The 21328-nt window shown below is 36.8% G+C and overlaps 1 protein-coding gene across 1 annotated transcript in view; it reads left to right on the forward strand.

Annotated features, from left to right (window-relative positions):
- The window catches only part of RALYL (RALY RNA binding protein like), a 450140-nt gene that overhangs the window by 301231 nt on the left and 127581 nt on the right, over positions 1–21328 (forward strand). Inside the window, exon 3 of the mRNA XM_045849466.1 lies at positions 13461–13493. Coding sequence (XP_045705422.1) covers positions 13461–13493 — 33 coding nt within the window. The remainder of the gene's footprint in view (positions 1–13460; positions 13494–21328) is intronic.

Raw genomic sequence — 21328 nt, forward strand, 5'->3', positions numbered from 1 at the left:
GTTCAAGGGACCAGCACGGGAACCAGGGAAGCTGTAGCCCGAGGCCTAGCATCCACCCCCAGGCCTGCCACAGAGTCCTTGGGAGAGAGCTAGATCAACTGCTCCCTCCCTTCTTGGCAAATCAAGGTTTAAACAGCACTGGGGGAGACCCGGTTGCTTGAAGTGGCAGAGAGGGGGAAAAGGACAAAGTGGCAAACACACAGGGGCAGTGATTACCCTCAGAGTCTGTGGACGCAGGCCTGGGAGAGTTGAGAGTCACACAGTGAGGAGCACTGACCACGATAGTCACTGGTCTGGCTGGAGAATTGGGGTGTATGGAGTGGCAGGTTTGAGTAGGAGGAATTTCTCAAAAAGAAAAACTGTTTCAGGAATACTCCTGTAACAGCCACTCCTCCTCCTTCGGAGAGAGGCATCAGGCTAGCTCTGGGGAGAGTGGGCACAAGACTGGCTGAGTGCAGAGCAGGAAGGGAGAAAAACCATACCAATTGCCCCTCAGCCTGCTGCAGCCAGAAAGACCAGAAACACCAGTTTTGCTAGTTTGAAACCAACAACAGGGTTGTTTTTCTGTTGTTGTTTTTTAAGTAATCTCTTATTTATTTTGTTTTTTTATTATTCTTTTATCTTTCAATATCATTTTCTTCTCTTTCATTCTTTATTCTTTTATTCCTTCTTCCTTTCTTTCCAATTCATCTCTTCTTCCTCCCTTCTTCTTCCTTTTTTTTTTAAATATCCACAAGTGAGACAGAAAAACCCTGGAACTGTGAAAAGACAAGAGTTGAACCCAAAGAGGGAGGGGGCATCCCAACAGTTGAGACAGTGAGACAAAATTCAGTTTGCTATTACAGAGAACCTGAAAGTTATTGCATATTTGTATTACTGTTTTTTTTATTATTCACACATCTTTTATTTTAATAATATTTTTGTATTCCTCTTCTTTCTGTATAGTCTTCTTTGCTTGGCTGGGTTATATTGTATCATTAGACAGGTTTCTCCTGTTCTCTCTTTCATAGTGTATTGCTAATTTACTGTCCTTCATGTCCCTTGTGTTCCTTTAGCACACTACTCAAGGTCCTATACTCCATATTCTTGTTATCCAGATCACATAGATTCTAAATAAGATATGATCATAGATATGATTGTTGATCTAATATTATTATAAATAATAGCTGTTCCATACAATTGTAAATACTTCACAACACCCCTCCCAGATCTTAGCCCACTTCACAGTTCCCGGAACTCTATTACTGTAGTGGTTAACTCTATTTTCTCACACACTAAACCTATTTACTATCCTTTACTCTCACCTTACCTCAGAATCTGACCTCCCACAAACTCACTGCTTTCTAGATATGACTCATGATCCTTCCCTCCCCCAAAAGAGTCTTATCTTCTTTCCATCCTTTCTAAAAAGTGGCTAGTTGAATGGAAGATCACGGTTAACACTATACATAGCCAAAGGATCTTCTACCTCTTCTCTACCGGCTGCTACTGTAAACATCATAGAATACTCACTTGCTGCTTTAAACGATTTTGCCTTCCCCCTCCAACTGATCACAAACAGAATAGGTGGAAGGGGTGAACAACAAGATACTCACTGGAAGAGGAAACCCAACAACAAAGGAACCACCAACAGATAACAACAGAAGAAGGTGAAGAAGGGAGTAGAAACCACACAAACCTCAATACAGGACCTATCTGGAAATACAACTAAATAGTGGAGAAAATACCCAGTACAAACAACTGAACAAGAGCAAGAGAGAATCCTCAAAACTTTGGACACATAGAGGAACCAGCTTTAACACAACCTGCCCTCATCAGCACAACAAAGTACAAGAGGTAGTGGACAGAGTGACCCTCATTTAAACACCGGATGGGAAGGAACCACCAAAGAAAGGCCCAACAACGATCAAAACCCAAAGACAAACACAAAGCCAACATAAATGAAAGCCCAAGACTAGTGAGCTCGGGAGATCAAGGAGACTGCACAACTGAATCTCACAGGTGTTCTACCACTGAAGATAACACCATAAACCCAGCGAGCCAGAACAAATCAATTTAAGAATCTGAGGCTAACAAGAAGAGTTTCACAAAAACTGGGAAGACAAAGAAACAATCCCCAAATGAAAGGAAAGGAGGAGGCATCAGAAAGAATGTTAAATGAAATAGAGGCAACTCAACTATCAGATACGGAATTCAAAGCAGTGGTTATTAGGAAGCTCAATGAGCTCACAATGAGCTACCAGAAACTACAGGGAAGATACAATGAACTCAATGCAAACTATATCAATATGAAAAAGGAAATAGAAACTGTCAACAAGGACCAAGAGGAAATGAAGAATGCAATTTCTGAACTGAAGAACACAGTAGGAGGAATGAAGCACTCTCAATGAAGTAGATTGTATCAGTGAGCTGCAGGACAAAGTAGAAAAAAAACACCCAGAAAGAGCAAGAAAGGGAAAAGAGGCTCAGAATCAAGAGGAATCAAGAGAAATGCTGGACAATATGAAGCATAATAATATCCATATAATAGGGATACCAGAAGGTGAAGAAACACAACTGATAGAAAACTTATTTGAAGAAGCAATGATGGAAAACTTTCCTAGTTTGATAAGAGAAAAAAACCACACAAATCCAGGAAACACAGAGAGTCCCAATCAAGAGGAATGCAAAGAGGCCCACCTCAAGACACATCATAATTTAAATGGCAAAATTCCAAGATAAAGAGAGAATCTTAAAGGCAGCAAGGGAGAAACAGGAAGTGACATACAAGGGAGCCCAGATAAGGTTAGCAGCTGACTTCTCAATGGAAATGTTCCAAGCCAGAAAAGAATAGCAAGAAATATTCCAAGTGATGAGAACCAGAGGTCTGCAACCAAGGCTACTTTACCCAGCAAGGCTCTCCATCAAGAATGAAGGCCAAATAAGAAGCTTCCCAGACAAAAGATGTCTAAAAGAGTACACCTCCACCAAACCAGCTCTGCAAGAGATGTTACAGGGATTGTTATAAAGAAAGGAAGGAAAAGAGAGAGACAGAGAGGAACACGGGTTCAAAAATGGCAAAAAAATAAGTACCTATCAATAATAACCTTAAACATAAATGGATTAAATGTTCCAGTCAAAAGATATAGAATAGGAGAATAGATAAGAAAGCATGACCCACACATATGCTGCCTACAAGAAACCCACCTCAGGAAAAAAGACCTATACAGAATGAAAGTGAAGGACTGGAAAGAAATTTTTCAAGCAAATGGACAGGAAAAAAAGCCGGGGTAAAAATACTCATATCAGACAAAATTGACTTCCAAAAATGGGTCATAAAGAGAGACCCAGAAGGCCACTTCATAATACTCAAGGGAAGAATCCACCAAGAAGACATAAACATTAAAATATATATGCACCCAATATAGGGGCATGCAAATATGTAAATAAAATATAGGAGGACTTCAAGAAAGATATTGAAAGCAACACAATTATACCAAGGGATTTTAACACCCCACTGTCAAAAATGTACAGATCCTCCAATCAAAATATCAACAAAGATATTATGGCATTGAACAATACCCTAGATCAAATGTACTTAACTGAGATATATAGAGCCCTCCATCCCAAAGAAGGTAAATACACATTCTTTTCAAATGCACATGGAACGTTTTCAAAGATAGACCACATGATAGGACACAAAACAAACCTCAACAAATTCAAGAAAATTGAAATCATACCAAGCATTTTCTTGGACCACAAGGGACTGAAACTAGAAACCATCCCCAAGGATAAAAATCCAAAACACCCCAAATCATGGAGATTGAATACCATGCTATAAAACAATGAATGGGTGAAGCATGAAATTAGGGAAGAAATCAAAAAGTTTCTGGAAACAAAAAAAATGAACTCACAACAACCCTAAACTTAGGGGACACAGTGAAAGCAGTCCTGATAGGAAAGTTCATGGTGATACAGGCCTACCTAAAAAAGATAGAAACATTTCAAACAAACAACCTAACCCTACGTCTACAAGAACTCCAGGAATAACAACACAGATAGCCCAGAGCAAGTAGAAGGAGGAAAATAACCAAGATCAGAGCAGAATTAAATGACATAGAAACTAAAAACACTATTCTAAGGATCAATGAATCCAGGAGCTGGTTCTTTAAAAGGATCAACAAAATTGACAAGCCTTGAAGCAGGGTCATCAAGAAAAATAAAGAGAGTACCCCAATAAACACAATCAGAAATGAAAGAGGAGGAATTACAACTAACACCACAGAAATACAAAAAAAATGTAAGAAATTACTAGTAAGAACTGTATGCCAAGAAATTTGAAAACCTAGGTGATATGGACAACTTTCTAGAAAAATATAATCTTCCAAAACTCAATGAAGAAGCAGAAAGCCTGAACAGACCAATAACAGCAGATGAAACTAAAGCAGTAATCAAAAAACTCCCACACACAAAAGCCCTGGACCAGATGGTTTCACAGGAGAATTCTACAAAGCATTTAAGGAAGAACTAACCCCTATCCTTCACAGACTACTGCAAAAACTCCAAAATTATAGAAGACTCTCAAACTCTTTTTATGAAGCCAGCATCACCTTAATCCCAAAACCAGATACAGACACAACAAAAAAGCCCTGGCTGGCATAGCTGAGTGGACTCAGCACGGGCTGCAAACCAAAGTGTCACAAGTTCAATTCCCCGCCAGGGTACATGCCTGGGTTGCAGGCCATAACCCCCAGCAACCACACATTGATGTTTCTCTTTCTCTCTCTCTCTCTCCCTCCCTTCCCTCTCTAAAAATAAGTAAATTAATAATCTTTAAACCAAAAAAAAAGACACAACAAAAAAAAGAAATTTTTAGGCCAATAGTGCTGATGAACATAGACACTAAAATCCTCAACAAAATATTGGCAAACCACATCCAACAATACATTAAAAAGTGCATACACCATGACCAAGTAGGATTCATTCCAGGGATGCAAGGATAGTTCAATATTCAGAAATCAGTAAATGTAATACATCACATAAACAAAAGGAAAGACAAAAATCACATGATCATATCAATAGATGCAGAAAAAGCATTTGGTAAGGTACAGCATCCATTTATGATACTACTCAGAAAAGTGGGGATAGAGGGAGTATTCCTCAACATAATAAAGACCATGTATGAGAGACCAAAGCTAACACATCATACTCAATGGGAAAACAAATCTTTTCCACTAATATCAGGGACAAGATAAGGTTGTCTATTTTCACCACTTCTATTCAATATATCATTGGAAGTTTTAGCCCCAGTGATCAGAAAAGAAAAGGAAATAAAAGGCATACAAATCAGAAAGGAGAAAAGAAAACTGTCATTGTTTGCAGATGACATGATAGTGTACATAGAAAATCCTATAGACTGCACCAAAAAACTGCTCAACTTAATAAATGAATTGGGCAAAACAGCAGGATGCAAAGACAATATCTAGAAATTAAAGGCATTTTTGTGAACCAACAATGAAACAGCAGAAGCAGAAATCAAGAAAAATATCCCTTTTGATATAGCAACAAGAAAAATAAAATACCTAGGAATAAACCTAACCAGGGAGGTAAAAGACCTGTATTCAGAAAACTACACAACACTGAAGATAGGAATCAAGGAAGACACAAACAAATAGAAACATACATTGTGTTCATGATAGGAAGAATTAACATCATCAAAATGTTTATACTACCCAAAGCAATTTACAGATTCAATGCAATACCTATTAAATTACCAATGGCATATTTCACAGACATAGAACAAACACTTCAAAATTCATATGGAACCTTAAACAACCCCAAATAGCTGCTACAATTTTGAGAAAGAAGAGCAAAGTAGGAGGGATCACAATACCTGGTTCCAAACTCTATTACAAGGCCACTGTAATCAAAATAGCCTGGTACTGGCATAAAAACAGGCACATGGACCAGTGGAACAGAACAGAGAGCCCAGAAATAAACCCAAGTCTCTATGGCCAATTAATATTGGACAAAGGGGGCAGCAACATAAAGTGGGGTAAAAATAGCCTCTTCAACAAATGGTATTGGGAGAACTGGACACCTATGTGCAAAAAACAAAGAAACTCGAGCACCAACTTACACCATACACAAAAATGAATTCAAGGTGGATAAAAGATTTAAATATAAACTGTGACACCATTAAAGTCCTAGAGGAGAACATAGGCAGGAAAATTTCAGATATTTTATGCAGCAACATTTTTACTGATATGTTCCATAAATCAAGGGACATAAAGGAAAGAATAAACAAATTGGATCTCATCAAAATAAAAAAAAACTTCTGTACTGCTGAAAAAAAAGCAGTATTAAAATAAAAATAGAACCAACTATATGGAAAAAAATGGGCAAAGGACTTGAAGAGACACTTCTCCAAGGAGGACATACAGAGGATCCAGAGACACATGAAAAGGTGCTCAGTATTGCTAGCTATCAGAGAGATGCAAATTAAAACTACAAGGAGTTACCACTTTACACTGGTCAGAATGGCCATCATAAACTAAGCAACAAACAACTGTGGAGAAAAGGGGACCCTAGTGCACTGTTGGTGGGATTTCAGACTGGTACAACCACTATGGAAAACAGTATGGAATTTTCTCAGAAAACTAAAAATCGATCTGCCTTTTGACCCAGCAATTCCACTGCTAGGATTATATCCTAAAAACCCTGAAACACCAATCTAAAAGAACCTATGCACCCCAATGTTCATAGCAGCAGAATTTACAATAGCCAAGTGTGGAAGCAATCTAGGTGCCCATCATTAAATAAATGGATCAAAAAAAACTATGGTACATTTACACAATGGAATTCTATGCATCAGAAAGGAAGAAGGAGCTCCTACCCTTTGCAACAACATGGATGTAATTGGAAAGTGTTATGCTGAGTGAAATAAGCCAGGCGGTGAAAGACAAATACCATATGATCTCACCTTTAACAGGAACCTAAACAACAAAACAAGCAAACAAGGAAAATATAACCAAAGACATTGAAATAGAGATCAGGCTGGCAATGACAAGAGCAGAGAGGGGAGGGAATTTCAGGGGAAAAGGGGAAGTATTTACAGTAAGAAGTATAAAGGATACATGGACAAAAACTAGGGGGGATGGAAATGGGAGGGAGGTGGGGAGCACTGAGGGGTTGGGCTGTGATGGGAGTAAAAGACAGAAAACTCTACTTGAACAACAATTAAAATTTAAAGAAAAATGTTATCAAGAAAAAATATCTCTCAGTAGAATTACAAAAGAATGGACGAAGACATATGGGAATGCAATCAAGAACCTGTAAACAAAGCAAGCAAAACAAATTGGCTAGATGCAATGCACCTCTTAGACATGAGTTCATGAACTTTGGGGCCAGAATACCTAAATTCAAATCCTGTCTCCACCAGCTTTTAACTCTGTGGCCTTGAGCAAGACACTTAGTATCTTTAGGTATCAGTGTCCTCGTCTGTACAATGAAATCCACCTCAGAGAGTATCATGATGCTTAAATAAATCAATGTTTATAAAGCATTTTGAGTAATGCCTGGTTCTCAGTAAATACAGCTTAGTTTTTCATTGGAGTTAAATATATAATATTATAAATCCTTTAGCCCCAAATATTGATCTTAATTTTGTATTCTATTTTATTTCTCTACTGTGCCTATGTTTTGGAAGGCTATGGTTTGTTTTTGTTACTCTCCTCATAATGCTAGCAGATCCTGAATGAAGTATTATTAAATTCATTACCTATTTCCTATAAAAAGTAAATCTTAGGAAAGATGAAATCAGTTATTTTCTTCACAAAACAAGTACCTTATTAAAAACTCAGAAAGGTTCTCTCTGGATATATTGGAATGTAACTATCTGTTTCTAAGGCTTAAACTGATGAACAATTTTCTCCAAAGTGATGTTCCTCCCAGTAGTTTTCTTCTTTTACTTATTCTTTTCACTTTTCAGGACTAAAATGACAAAAGTGAGTTTTTTCTATGTTCCAGCCATTTTTAGTTCTTAGAGTTATGACCCAACTTTGGTACAGTTGTGGCCAACCTGGCCAGCTCTGTGCCAGGAACCCTTCAGATTGTTCTAAATACATAATTTAATGTTCTTCACAATAGCCCCTTGAGTTGGCTATGATGTTTGTTATATAATAGTGAGAAAAATGTAAACATCTCTGAATCTTCTCAAGGCTAAGGAAATTAATGAATCACAGATAAGCAGTTGGTTACAAAGCAGAACATGATTCAATGTGGGTCACTTGTCACATTTCTGAGGATGAGATTGAGGTAGAATGGCCTGGTGGTGGCTTCCCACTAATATTTTCTGTTCTATGTCACCACTGAAAATTCTTGTGAGCCCTAGCACCTGGGGCTTGTCTTCACTGGATAATTATCTTTTCTTTCTGCTCAGCTCACAGAGTGCCAGCAAGCTCCCCAACCTGGACCTATTAGAAGGCTTAACACAAAACTGTCAGGAGCTTCTTGTCTAAGCATAGAGGCATGGCTAGTGTTCTTATCAGTTTTTATGGAACTCTCAGTTAACCTTTTAATCCAGGACTCTTGTCTTGAGAATATGTCATAGTGATGGAAATAAAAGTAACAGAAATGCAGACAGAATTATCCCCATAAGATAAAGGTGTCAAGATTGGCTTTAAGAAGGTGCTAGAGAAACTCAAAAGATAAATAGATCATACATAGGGAAAGAAAGGGGAAAAAATCAGTACTTATATAGAAATGGAATGCTAAAGACATGAAGTCAAAGCTAAGCCAAATCTGTTCACACAATAAGTAGTCAAATTTCCTGCAATAAAGTGGTTGGTAAGAGAAGCAATAATGAACAACATGGAAACTTGAGGTTTGTGGAGAGCTTTAATATGACAAGTATAAGTTTTGGCATCATCATTTGGTTATTGAAACTGTCAAGAGGGGTTGTGTCACCACCCTTTATGGCCAGGTGGGTTCATGGTATTTGTGCAGACAGAATAATATTCATGGAGCCGTTGGGATGTCTGGCATGCTTTTATTCACAGGTGAGCAAGCCATGCATGATGCAAGCTACGTGTCTATCTACATGTCTCATGTCATGACTCTTGCTCTCCAGTGTGGCACCCAGCATGGCACCCATTGTGGCACCTGTCCCTTTCCATGTCTCTCATCATCATTGCCCCCAGCAAGGAGTCTCTACCTGTTTTAAGTACTAGAGGGTAACAAAGCTGGCAAGATGCCAGAACATTACATAATATGACATAATTCTGCCCACATGAGCCCATTTCATGTTATGGGAACAGTTTATCAGACCCAGTCTCAAAGCCATGAGAACACTAGTTATCAGGTGCCTCCAAAGCTATTGTAACACTGCCTCCCTTAGCTACACAGACACCTGGGTGAGGAAACCAGACTGCCTCCACTTACCCTACAGGGGTGGTGACATATACGTAAACAAGATATTTTAAAGCATGAAGGCTTTTTTAAAAATCTTAAGCATCGGGATTTAGATAAAAATGTCTTCAATATTTGCCTACATTTAACCTATAATCATATGACAAGAAACATTAAAATAAAGTGGCCAATATATAAACTACCAACCAGTATCCTTAACTATTAATTAGGAAATATTTAGAAGTGAATAATTTTCTGATTGATTTACCTTTTAAAAGGGTATATAGTTAATTTAGGAAAAAAGAAAATGCACTGGATGCAATTCTACCTTATTTTATAATGAGAAAAGTAAGCCCTAGAATATTTATTAAGTGGCTTGCTCAGGATGCCACAACCAAGCAGAGACTTCAAAATTATATTCTCCCTTAATATATGAGAGCTACAAAATATACCTGGTTCTTAGGACACAAGGAGGCAAGAAGACCCTCATCTGTGACCTGACTCCTCCTTCCCTGGGTGGTGTCGTTGCCACTAAGTGACCGTGAATGTCATGATGTTTAGATCTTCTTGCTGAAAGACTTACTGGAAATAAATTATTCAATTAATATGTAGCCAACTGCATTATGAACTGTAATACTCCAATAATTACAAATAGATATATAAAAACTTCTACAAAAAAAACACTGTAAAAAAACAGAAAATAAGCAAATATAGAGAGTGTGGAGGATGTTAAGATGGTGGAGAAGTAATTGAAAGTTACTCATCTCCTTCCAGGACCAAACTGGAATCAAACTAAATTATAGAAAAATCATCCTGAATAACCACCTAAAGAGTAGCTGGAGAGAAGCCTTATAACCAAGAACAGAAGGAAGAAACTACTTCACCACTACGAGGTGGTAGGGAGTGCAGAAGAGGTATGAGAGGACTGGCTGGGCTCCTACAGGTGGCAGATAAAGTGTCAGAGGGATATTTTAGTGGCTTTGGGCAGGGTGCCCCTCAGAAATGTGGGGTCTAAACCCCAAGCTCAGTTCTCCAGCCTACAGCACCAGGACTGGGAAAGGAACACTAATAATATCCAACTGTGAAAAGAAGAGGGGTTTTAGCCTTCCAGGAAGAAAGAGAGAGAGAGAGAGCCCCCTGAAGGACCAATGCACAAAATCTCATTTGCAGCCACTTAACCCTAGCCTCCACCATAGGGAGGGTAGCGTGGACTAGAGATACATGAGGAAAGTCTGGTTTTGGTAGCTCTGGGGAGAGAATGGAAGAAAAAGCTCCTAGGATCTCTGTGCTGAGTCATTCCCCATAATGCAGAAGTCATCTTTTTCAGACAGAGAACTCCCTTCTAAGTGGCATCTGTCTGAGGGGAAGCAATATCCCTGCCCACAAATATTCCTCTGGTCCCACCTTGTGGACCTTCAGCCAAGCTGCTGAGTAGACCTGGAGACTAGATTAGTGATGAAGTCTAAGAGCAAAGGTGGATCCTTGGGAGCTCTGAGACATTACCTGACCCTGCCCTAGGCCTGGTGCTAGTAAAAGGTGGTATTGGTGCACAGCTTGGTTCTTTCTGCATACATGCAGGCCCAGCACAGGGAGCCACAAGTTTTGAATGGCTGATAGCTCCAAACAGGTTGCCCAGGGCCAGTCACAGGCAGCATCTGTCATAGGATTACACTAGAGTCTTTGCAGATATACCTAACACACAGAAGCAAGTACAAAGAACCAGCCAAAATGGGAAGACAAAGAAGCAGCCACAAATGAAAGAATAAGAGACTTCCCCAAAAGAAGAACCAAATGAAATGGAGGCAAGCAATGCATCAGATATGTAATTGAGTAATGACTGTAAGTATACTGAAAAAATACAGAAACAATTTAAAAAGCAATCATAAATAAAGAATGCAACATCTAAAGCAGAGGATGGAATCAGTGATTTGGAAGAAAAAGTGGGAAAAAAAACATCCAAGCAGAGCAACAAAAAGAAAAAATAATTCTAAAAAAAGGAGGAGAGCTTAAGAAAACTCTGGGAGAAAATGAAGTGTAACAACATCCACATCATGGGAATATCAGATGAAGAGAATAAGCAAGGGGTCAAGAACCTATTTGAAGAAATGATGACTGAAAACTTCCCTAATCTGGTGAAGAAATAAGACACACAAGTCCAAGAAGCTCAGAGAGTACCAAACAAGACAGACCCAAAGAGGCCTACACCAAGACACGTCATAAATAAATTGACAAAGCTTGAAAACAAGGAGAGAATCCTAAAAGTAGAAAGAGAAAACTAGGTAGTTACCTACAAAGAAGCTCCAATTAGACTGTCATTTCATTTCTCAACAAAAACATTTCAGGCCAGAAGGGATTGGCATGAAATATTCAAGGTGATAAAAAGCAGGGACCTACAACCAAGGCTACTTTACCCAGCAAGGCTATCATTTACAATTGAAGGAGAAATAGACCTCCCCAGACAAGAAAAGCTAAAGGAGTTTGTTAACATCAAACCAGTGCTGCCACAAATGTTAAAAAAAGTTGCATTAAGACAGGGGTGTCAAACTCATTTTCACTGGGGGCCACATTAGCCTCACGGTTGCCTTCAAAGGGCCAGCTGTAATTTGAATTCCTTAACAGTTAAGTAGTAGTTACATTTATACAACCTTAAACTTATTTTGGCCATTTGAAGTCAACCATGAGGCTGATATGGCCCCCTGTGAAAATGAGTTTGACATCCCTGCTTTAAGAAAACGAAGAAGAAGGAGAAGAAGAAGAAGGAAACATAGGAAAATAGTTAAAAATTAAAATGGCAATAAATGCATATCTATCAATAATCACCTTAACTGTAAATGGCTTAAATGCTCCTACCAAAAGACATGGGGTAGCTGAATGGATAGAAAATAAAATCCACAGAAACCCAACTAAGATAGATGATATTTCATGCAAATGGGAAAAAGACTTGGGTAGCAATACTTTTATTCAACAAAATAGACTTTAAAATGAAGGCTATAGTAAGAGACAAAGAAGGACACTACATAATGATCAAAGGAACAATTCAGAATTTGTGGACCCAACATAGGAGCATCTAAATATGTAAAGCAAATCTTGATGGACACAAAGGTAGAGATCAACAGAAATACAGTGATAGTAAGGAATTTTAAAACCTCAGTGACTTCAATGGATAAATCTCCCAGACAGAAAATCAACAAGGAGACAGGGACCTTAAATGACACACTAGATCAAATGCATTTAATTGTTATCTTCAGGGCATTTCACCCCAAAGTAGCAGAATATACATAATTTTCAAGTCCGCATGGAATGTTTTCTAGGTTGGACCATGTGTTAGGACACAAAACAAGTCTCAACCAATTTAAGAAGATTAAAACTATATCAAGCATCTTCTCTGAACATAGTGCTATAAAACTAGAAATCATTCACAAGAACACTGAAAAACACATGAAGACATAGAAGCTAAATAACATATTGCACAATTAATGGGTCAACAATGAGATTGAGGAAGAAATCAAAAAATACCTTGAAACAAATGAAAGAACAACCCCAAACCTATGGGACACAGGGATAGCACTGCTAAAAGGGAAATTCAAAGCATTACAGACCTATAAAGAAATAAAACAAGAGAAAGCTCAAATAAACAATCTAACTTTACACTTAAAGAGACTTGAAAAAGAATAACAAAGAAAGCCCAAAGTGAGTAGAAGAAAGGAAATAATAAAGATCAGAACAGAAATAAAGGAAGTAGTTTTTAAAAATGATACAAAAGATCGATGAATCCAAGAGCTGCTTCTTTGAAGGTGCAAATCAGAATTAGACTAATATTATCCTAATGCAACCTTCAAATGCCACATTCTATACTAAGTTTCTCTCATTCTTTTTACCCTCTCCATTAATCCAGTTAGAATTTGAATTAGTCTAGATTAGATCTTAATATATTATTGATAGCTTTTTACTAGTACTAAATTGTGTATTTTAATACCAACAAGTATAATAATTTTGTCAGATTTATGCAAAAGCAATTTTTAAGTACATAGCATATTGTTATATTAAAATATTTTAAAAATATTTTTTCACAGACTTGAGTCAAAGGAGTCTTTCTTATCTGTTGGGTGAGTATATGTCTAAATATTTTAAATCTCAATTCTTTAATCAATTTTTAATTCAAATTAACAAGATTTACTGATATGGTATTTCAATCATTTAATCCCATATTCAGATCCATAACATACCATTAAATGCACCACCTTTCTGCAACTTTGTAATCTGCATTTTATAAAGACTTAAGTAACATATATCCTGACCTGTTTTGTGACCTCAGAAATTCAGCTAGTGAATGTATAAAAATTGTGTATCATCAATATGCAACCAACAGCATTGACAGTAATTATCTGTATTCTCATCATATAAACATATGCTCAGGTTGGTTCTAAAAATTCCTCTGAACTATACCTTCACTGTTTCCTAATCCATTTACTTATCTTTGCAGTTTTATTTCAGTGTTTTCTACTCAGTATTTCTTTTCCTGTTTTCTCTAAATCTACCTCCCAAATCTCTATCTGTTCTCTCTTTTCTCATTTCACTTTTATTTCTCCATTCCACTCACAATGATGGCCTGTCTGAACACAGAGCTGATGGTATCATCCCAAGTCACAATACATGATCTAATAATAATATATTGTGGACAAGAACACATGTACAATTTTCAGCCATTTAGAACTAGTTAAGAATGAGCAAAGTTTTTTTTTTTTATCAGCTCTATCCAATAATCCTTTTACTGCATTAAAATGTCCACTTACAGGACTTCTGCATGCTCAGCATTATGGTCAATGTTGCAAAGTTTCAGAAAATGTTGGACAATGATGGGATGTCTGACTTTGAAGAAGTTATGTGGTATTTTATTTAAAAAAAAAAATGACACCTAGGCAGTCACTGTACCCATGCTCAATAACCAAAAACGTGGATGGAGTTAGATTTTTAAACTATCATATTAATTTTCTTTTATGACTTTGTTTGTGGCCTTTGAATATTTCTGTCACTCATTGAGCACATGGTTCCCTGCCCCCTTCTACTCTGTAGAAAGCATCATAGGAAGCCATTTGAATCACGGGAATTGAAATAATTGTTTGGGATACTGGGGAAAAATGGAGCAGGTGATTTATTGGAGTTCATGAAAAATGGCATGTCAAGTTGATCTGGTCCAAAGAAATTGTTAGAGCATGCTTCTTTCTTTCATTGGTCATCCAATGCTATTGTTAAAAATCTTTAAGCCTGAAGAAATCTTTTTTTTTTATTGTTGTTCAAGTACATTTGTGTGTCTCCACCCCTTACCACTCTTGCCCCATCCCAGCCATCCCCACCTCCCTCCCCTCATTCCACCCCACCTTGGTTTTGTCCATGTGTCCTTTATAGTTGTTACTGAAAACCCTTTCCCCCTCCCTCCTGTTATTGCCTCCCACCTCCCCTCTGGTTACTGTCAGAGTCTTCTTTATTTCAATATCTCTGGTTATATTTTGCTTGCTTGTTTGTTTTATTGATTAGTTTCCACTTAAAGGTGAGATCATATGGCATTTCTCTTTTACTGCCTGGCTTATTTCACTTAGCATAATGTTTTCCAGTTCCACCCATGGAGGAAATCTTTTATTTGGAATGCATGCATGTCCTGCCCTCCAATCAAGGGGGTTGAAATAGCTTCTTTTTATTCTTCACCTAGTATGGTTTCTCAGAGGCATTCCTTATCCTCCAAATACTCTGAAGTCATTTTTTATTGCACACCCTCAGTAATCTTTGTTTTAAATTTATCAGGTTTTAGAACTCACTAGTAGAGCCCTGAGGAAAAAGTCTCCAAAGAAGAATGATTTATAACTTAGCAAGTACTCAAAATGGGAAAACTGACTTGACAGATGATGATATGACTTAGATATGACCTAGGTATGACTGAGGTATGATTGAGATATTGGACATAGATAGGACTCAAAAGTAAATTGGGACGAAACACCCAAAGATTTCTGTTGACTGGACTTTTTATGTCATAGAGAAATTTCTCCATTCCCCTCCAAGCAAATGATTTTAAATAAAATTGTCCAAAAGTATTTATGAATCTTTCTCATGACCCTTTTCAGTAGGAGAACAGAGTAATCATGACCATAAAAGACACACAGGATCCTACCAGGAAATAGGTAATCTACAGCCAGAACCATTATTCAAAGTTGTGACTTTTACTTAGTTGTTTGCCAAAGGGAATAAATGCATGGTGTATATAGTCTATGATATTAGCGGGCATATGAATATATAATACTGGGTTCTTCCAGGACTTTTCATACCTCCTGTAGATTATTTTAATCCTATGTTGAATAAAAAAGATATATTAATGAAAAACTCAGTGCTAAATATTTCATACTTCAGTCCATTGCCTGCTAGTGTCTTAAAAACTGGTTAACATGTACTTTTAGGAATTTCTTTCACCCTCATAGGCTCTGACCCTTACAAACTAGCTGTATGAATTTAGGCAGTTACTTAAACTCCCAAGCTTCTGGTCCTTACTTTTGAAATGGGGATTAATAACAAAATTCAGATCAAGTATTTAGCACTGTTCTTGACACACAGGAATTATTCATAAATGTTACCTATTATTACTGTTCTAGAGGTGTATTCTTGTGTTATATTCTAAAAAGTCAATCTGAGAATAAAATTCCATACTTCTGCAGGCCATGCTTTGAGTTACTTGTGGAAACCAAACGAAGTTTTTACAAAGCAGAGAAAAAAATACTTGTTCATGAAACCAGCTATCAAGATAAACAAAGATGTTGTTTCATATTTCAATAATTAATGCTAATAATTGTTATTTAAATTCTTTGAATGAAAAGAAATATTGATAAATTTTGATGTGCATCTCTTCCTAATGCAAATATGGGAGCAAAATTTCTCTGTGTGTAAATGTGCTATAGGAATTATGAAATACCATTTTAAATGTCACAACATAAACTCAATCTGAATATACCAATCAACAAATTTGTCAAAGACAGTTAAAACGCAAGGAAATATTGGCTTATGGAAAAGGTTAGGGAAATGTGAAAGGAAATCTCAGATTTCCGACCTTCAACTCTATGTTGATAAAAGGACTTTTATATGCACAAGTCAGTGATTAATAAAATAATGTCATTGGAGAAATAAAATATAAACTTTAGTCCAGCATGAGTTATAAAGGATCATCCTACAGTCTGATTCTGTTTCTCAGGGTGTGTCAATACATGCAGTGTCTTTCTGGAATAGCTAGCAATTGTGGTACCAGTCAGGCCTGAAAACCGCTGTCTACATCATTTTGTATCCTCCCCATCATTCCCTTACAGCCATGCATAGGTTTATATTTTAAATTATTATAAATATATTTTTAATATGTATTACATATATTATTTATTACAAATGTACAATATAAATACTTTTATATAAATAAAATAAATTTAATGAAAAGATTTAAAAATGGAAGCTTTTTCCCATCTCACCTAACAGTAAAAAGTACCAGCTGAACAGCCTTGAATTTCAGCATAGAGTGTAGGCTTGTATGCTAGATGAGTATTAAGTGGCTGATATTCTGCTCATCCTCCAACCATTACATGTTAAAGCAATTATAATAACTCTTCTGGCAAGCACTTTCCCTTATGTGGCATCAGATAGATTCAGATTTTGGAAGTAAGCTGGGTGAAAACAGGCATCAAGTTTGCATTTATAGAAGTGAACAAGAATGGAGTAATTGTTCCAGTTAAGACTCTAAATCTTAGTTTGAAACCAGTTTTGCATTGAAAAAGCTTTTCACAGTCTCTTAATGAACAATACGGGGAAGGGACAAGGAAGTTCCTATTCTTTTGTTATCCAAGATTCACAGTGTAAAAGTACGTGTTGGGACAGTACCTGAGTCTTCTTCCAGTACAAGTGGCTGTCGACATTGTAAACCCTGAGCCACTTAAAAAATATACTCAAGGCATTAAAAGAAAATCTACATGTAAATTCTTTCTTCTTACCTCTTTAGCTGAAGTTGACCTTTCTAAGAGAAGACTTTGATATGAGTTGGTTGTATTTTAGAACTGAAACTTTGATTCACATGAGTTTTTAGTGGATGAATTTTTGTATAAGTGGCTTTATTATGAGAATGATTATTTATTGCATGGGCAAAAACCTTTTTCAGGCTTTTTATCTGTATTAGAATAATTTAAATAATTCAGACTAATTTAAAAATTCTATTGATATAGCTCAGAATATATTTGTTTTCAAGCTTGGCTGACAGGCATTCAAAAATACATTCAGAATGCAAATACCAATAATTATATTGACTCTTTTGAGGCACTGGCTCTGTGAGTGAGCTGATCCTGGCCCAGCAAAGCCTGATCTCCTGATCTCTGAGACCTATCCACTCAGTCAAAACCAGAGGGCATGACTGCTATTTTTATATAATGGAATATTATTCAACCTTTAAAAGGAAAGAAATCCTGCCATTTGTCATAAAATGGGTGAACCTGGAGGACGTTATAGTAAATGAAATAAGTCAGATGCCAGACACAGAAAGACAAATACTGCATGATCTCACTCACATGTGGAAGCTAAGATAGCTGAACTCAGAACCAGAGAGTAAAACAGTAGTTGCCAGGGAGGTGGGGGAATTGGGAAGATGAAGTTCAGTTATACACTGAAACTTTGAGTTCTGGTAACTATCCTACTGCATGGTGACTATCATTAATAGCACCATATTTTATACTTGAAACTTGTTTTTTTTAAGTAAATCTTAAGTGTTCTCACCCCCCAAAAATGAACTATGTGAGGTGATGGATAGGTTAATTAGCTTGATTGTGGAAATCATTTCACAATATGTATGTATAGAAAAGCATCACATTGTATATCTTAAATATATACAGTTTTCACTTGTCAAAAAATAAAATCTGTAAAAAATAAATAAGATGCCTGATAAAATATTTTCTTTAAAAATATCAGAATTAGTGAGTGATGGGGTGATGTCTTAGAGGTTTTTCAATTGAACTTTGTGGGATCATGGTGACCATAGGACATGCTGAAATCCAGATGTAGTTTCAAAACTAAGGGAAGGGTAACAAGAAACTGTCCCTAGGCTTTAAACACACCCATCTGCCATTATGGAGTCACCAGTGGCCAATTTAATGCCTATTTTTTATGGTGTGGTTTCAATTTCCTCTAGGTCTCCAGGGAAACAAATATTAGAGGACAAAGCCATTTTCTTCTTCTAAAAACCTATTTTCTTACTTTTTAGACTTAGACAGTGCCATCACAAAATTAATGATTCCTTCAGCAACAGTGCTTGTGTTATTTTTCCAAGGCCCTGCAGGCTGCTTCTCTGGCGAGTGCACAGATTTTCTGTTATCTAAAGTGGTCAAGCTTTCAAGCCTGATGCTACAATTGTCATTTTAATTTATCAACCTGCCACTCCATCAAATGCTATAAAAACACGTGAAATCTTAAGCCAGATGTGTATTGCTGCACCTGTCAGTGATACTCTTCTATACTTGTCAAGATCATTTAAACTGCACTTGATGGCATATACAATATCACCAATAAATTGGGTAATCAATCATGTATGTGTATATTTTGGCAGTAGGGTCTTGAATACATGGGTGCTAGGACACATTTCTCAGAAGCAAGAAATCATGGCTCCTCAATAATAAAGTGCAGCAGAGCTATCAAACACAACCTTCCTTAGTCCTTCCAATTTAAAAATGTCTTAGGAAACAGTGGACCTGACTGTGATGGAAACAACTTTTATTTCTCCTGTGAAATGTTCTCCTCAAGGAAAGGAAGTAATTGCCAATTATCGCAGGTAGGAAGAATCTTACTCAGAGGGAAGAAAATACATAGCATTGTTAAATAGATTTATCTAAGTTCTGCATGTAAAGAAAGCAGTGGTGCAAGATTTTATAGCTGATGATATTTTAAAATAGTATCATCAGCACTTCCATACTACTTCATTTGTTCATGCAATAAAGTGTCACAATTTAGTCAAATGTCACAGTCCATATCATTTTTACTTGGAGAATTGAAATCATTACATATCACAAGCAACCTCACCCCCAAATTTGGATGGCATCTCTGATCATCAAAAATTAAGGTATTTAAAAAGTAATTTATCATTTGAGATATAATACATATATATACACATATATTCCAATATATATATGTGTGTATAGAGAGAGAGGGGGAGGCATTACTTAGTCATTAAATTAATTCAACCCAGTTGCATACAGACTCCATGTGTATTTAAGATAAAATGGTGTCAAAATTGTAACTTAAATAGTATTGGCTAAAGAACCTAGCTGCACCCCTAAAATTTTAGCCATAGCAAATCTCACTACTTAATTATTTTTTTAAATAAAAGTCTAATAAGAAGTCCTTTAGAAACTCTGGGGGATTTATGATCACTTTATATCACATGATTGTAAATTAGCCAAAGTAATTTATAGATATCTTTTTTCTTTTTTTAAGTAACTGCCAATTTATTTTTATTTTTAATATATTTTATTGATTATGCTATTATAGTTATCCCATTTCCCCCTCTCTGTTTCCCTCTGCCCTGCACACCCCTTCGCACCCACATTCCCCGCCCCCCACTTAGTTCGTTCATGTCCATGGGTCGTATATATAGGTTCTTTGGATTCTACATTTCCTATATTATTCTTAACCTCTCCCTTTCTATTTTCTACCTACCATTTATGCTACTTATTCCCTGTACATTTTCCCCCATTCATCCCCTTCCCTTCCCATTGCTAACCCTCCATGTGATCTTCGTTTCTGTGATTCTGCTCCTGCTCTAGTTGTTTGCTTAGTTTGTTTTTGTTTTGGAGTTTGGTTTTATTTTGTTTTGTTTTGTTTTTGGTTCAATTGTTGATAGTTGTGAGTTTGTTGTGAGTTTACTGTTCATATTTTTTATCTTCTTCTTTTTCTTAAGTAAGTCCCTTTAACATTTTATATAATAAGGGCTTGGTGATGATGAACTCCTTTAACTTGACCTTATCTGGAAAGCATTTCTTCTTCCCTTCCATTGTAAATGATAGTTTTGCTGGATAGAGTCATCTTGGATGTAGGTCCTTGCGTTCCATGATTTTGAATACTTCTTTCCAGCCCCATCTTGCCTGCAAGATTTCTTTTGAGAAATCAGCTGATAGTCTTATGGGAACTCCTTTGTAGGTAAGTGTCTCCCTTTCTCTTGCTGCTTTAAGATTATCTCCTTATCTTTAATTTTGGGTAACTTAATTATGATATGCTTTGGTGTGTGCTTCTTTAGGTGCAACTTGTTTGGGACTCGCTGAGCTTCCTGGACTACCTGGAAGTCTATTTCCTTTGCCAGATTGGGGAAGTTCTCTTTCATTATTTGTTAAAACAAGTTTTCAATTTCTTACTCTTCCTTTTCTCCTTCTGGAACCCCTATTATTCAGATGTTGTAATGTTTAACGTTGTCCTGGAGGTCCCTAAGCCTCTCCTCATTTTTCTGAATTCTTGTTTATTCATTCTGTTCTAGTTGAATGTTTATTTCTTCCTCCTGGTCCAAATTGTTGATTTGAGTCCTGGTTTCCTTCCCATCCCTGTTGGTTCCCTGAACATTTTCCTTTATTTCACTTTTCATATCCTTCATTTTTTCCTGAATTTTGTGACCATACTCAACCAATTCTGTTTAGCATCCTGATTACCAGTGTTTTCAACTCTGCATCTGAAAGGTTGGCTATCTCTTTGTTGCTGAATTGGATTTTTTTCTGGAACTTTGATCTATTTTTTCATTTGGGCCATTGTTTTTTTTCTCAACATGCCTGTTACTAGCAAGGGGCAGAGCCTTAGGTAATCCTCATGTCAAGGCAACACACGCCACAGTGTTGTGGCACCATATGTGTGGGAGGGGTCCAAGAGGGAACAGTGCCACTTGTTCAGCTCTCTGCTG

Source organism: Phyllostomus hastatus, unplaced genomic scaffold (genome assembly GCF_019186645.2).
Source record: "Phyllostomus hastatus isolate PE091 unplaced genomic scaffold, TTU_PhHast_1.1 phas_contig_65, whole genome shotgun sequence".
Taxonomy (NCBI): Eukaryota; Metazoa; Chordata; class Mammalia; order Chiroptera; family Phyllostomidae; genus Phyllostomus; species Phyllostomus hastatus.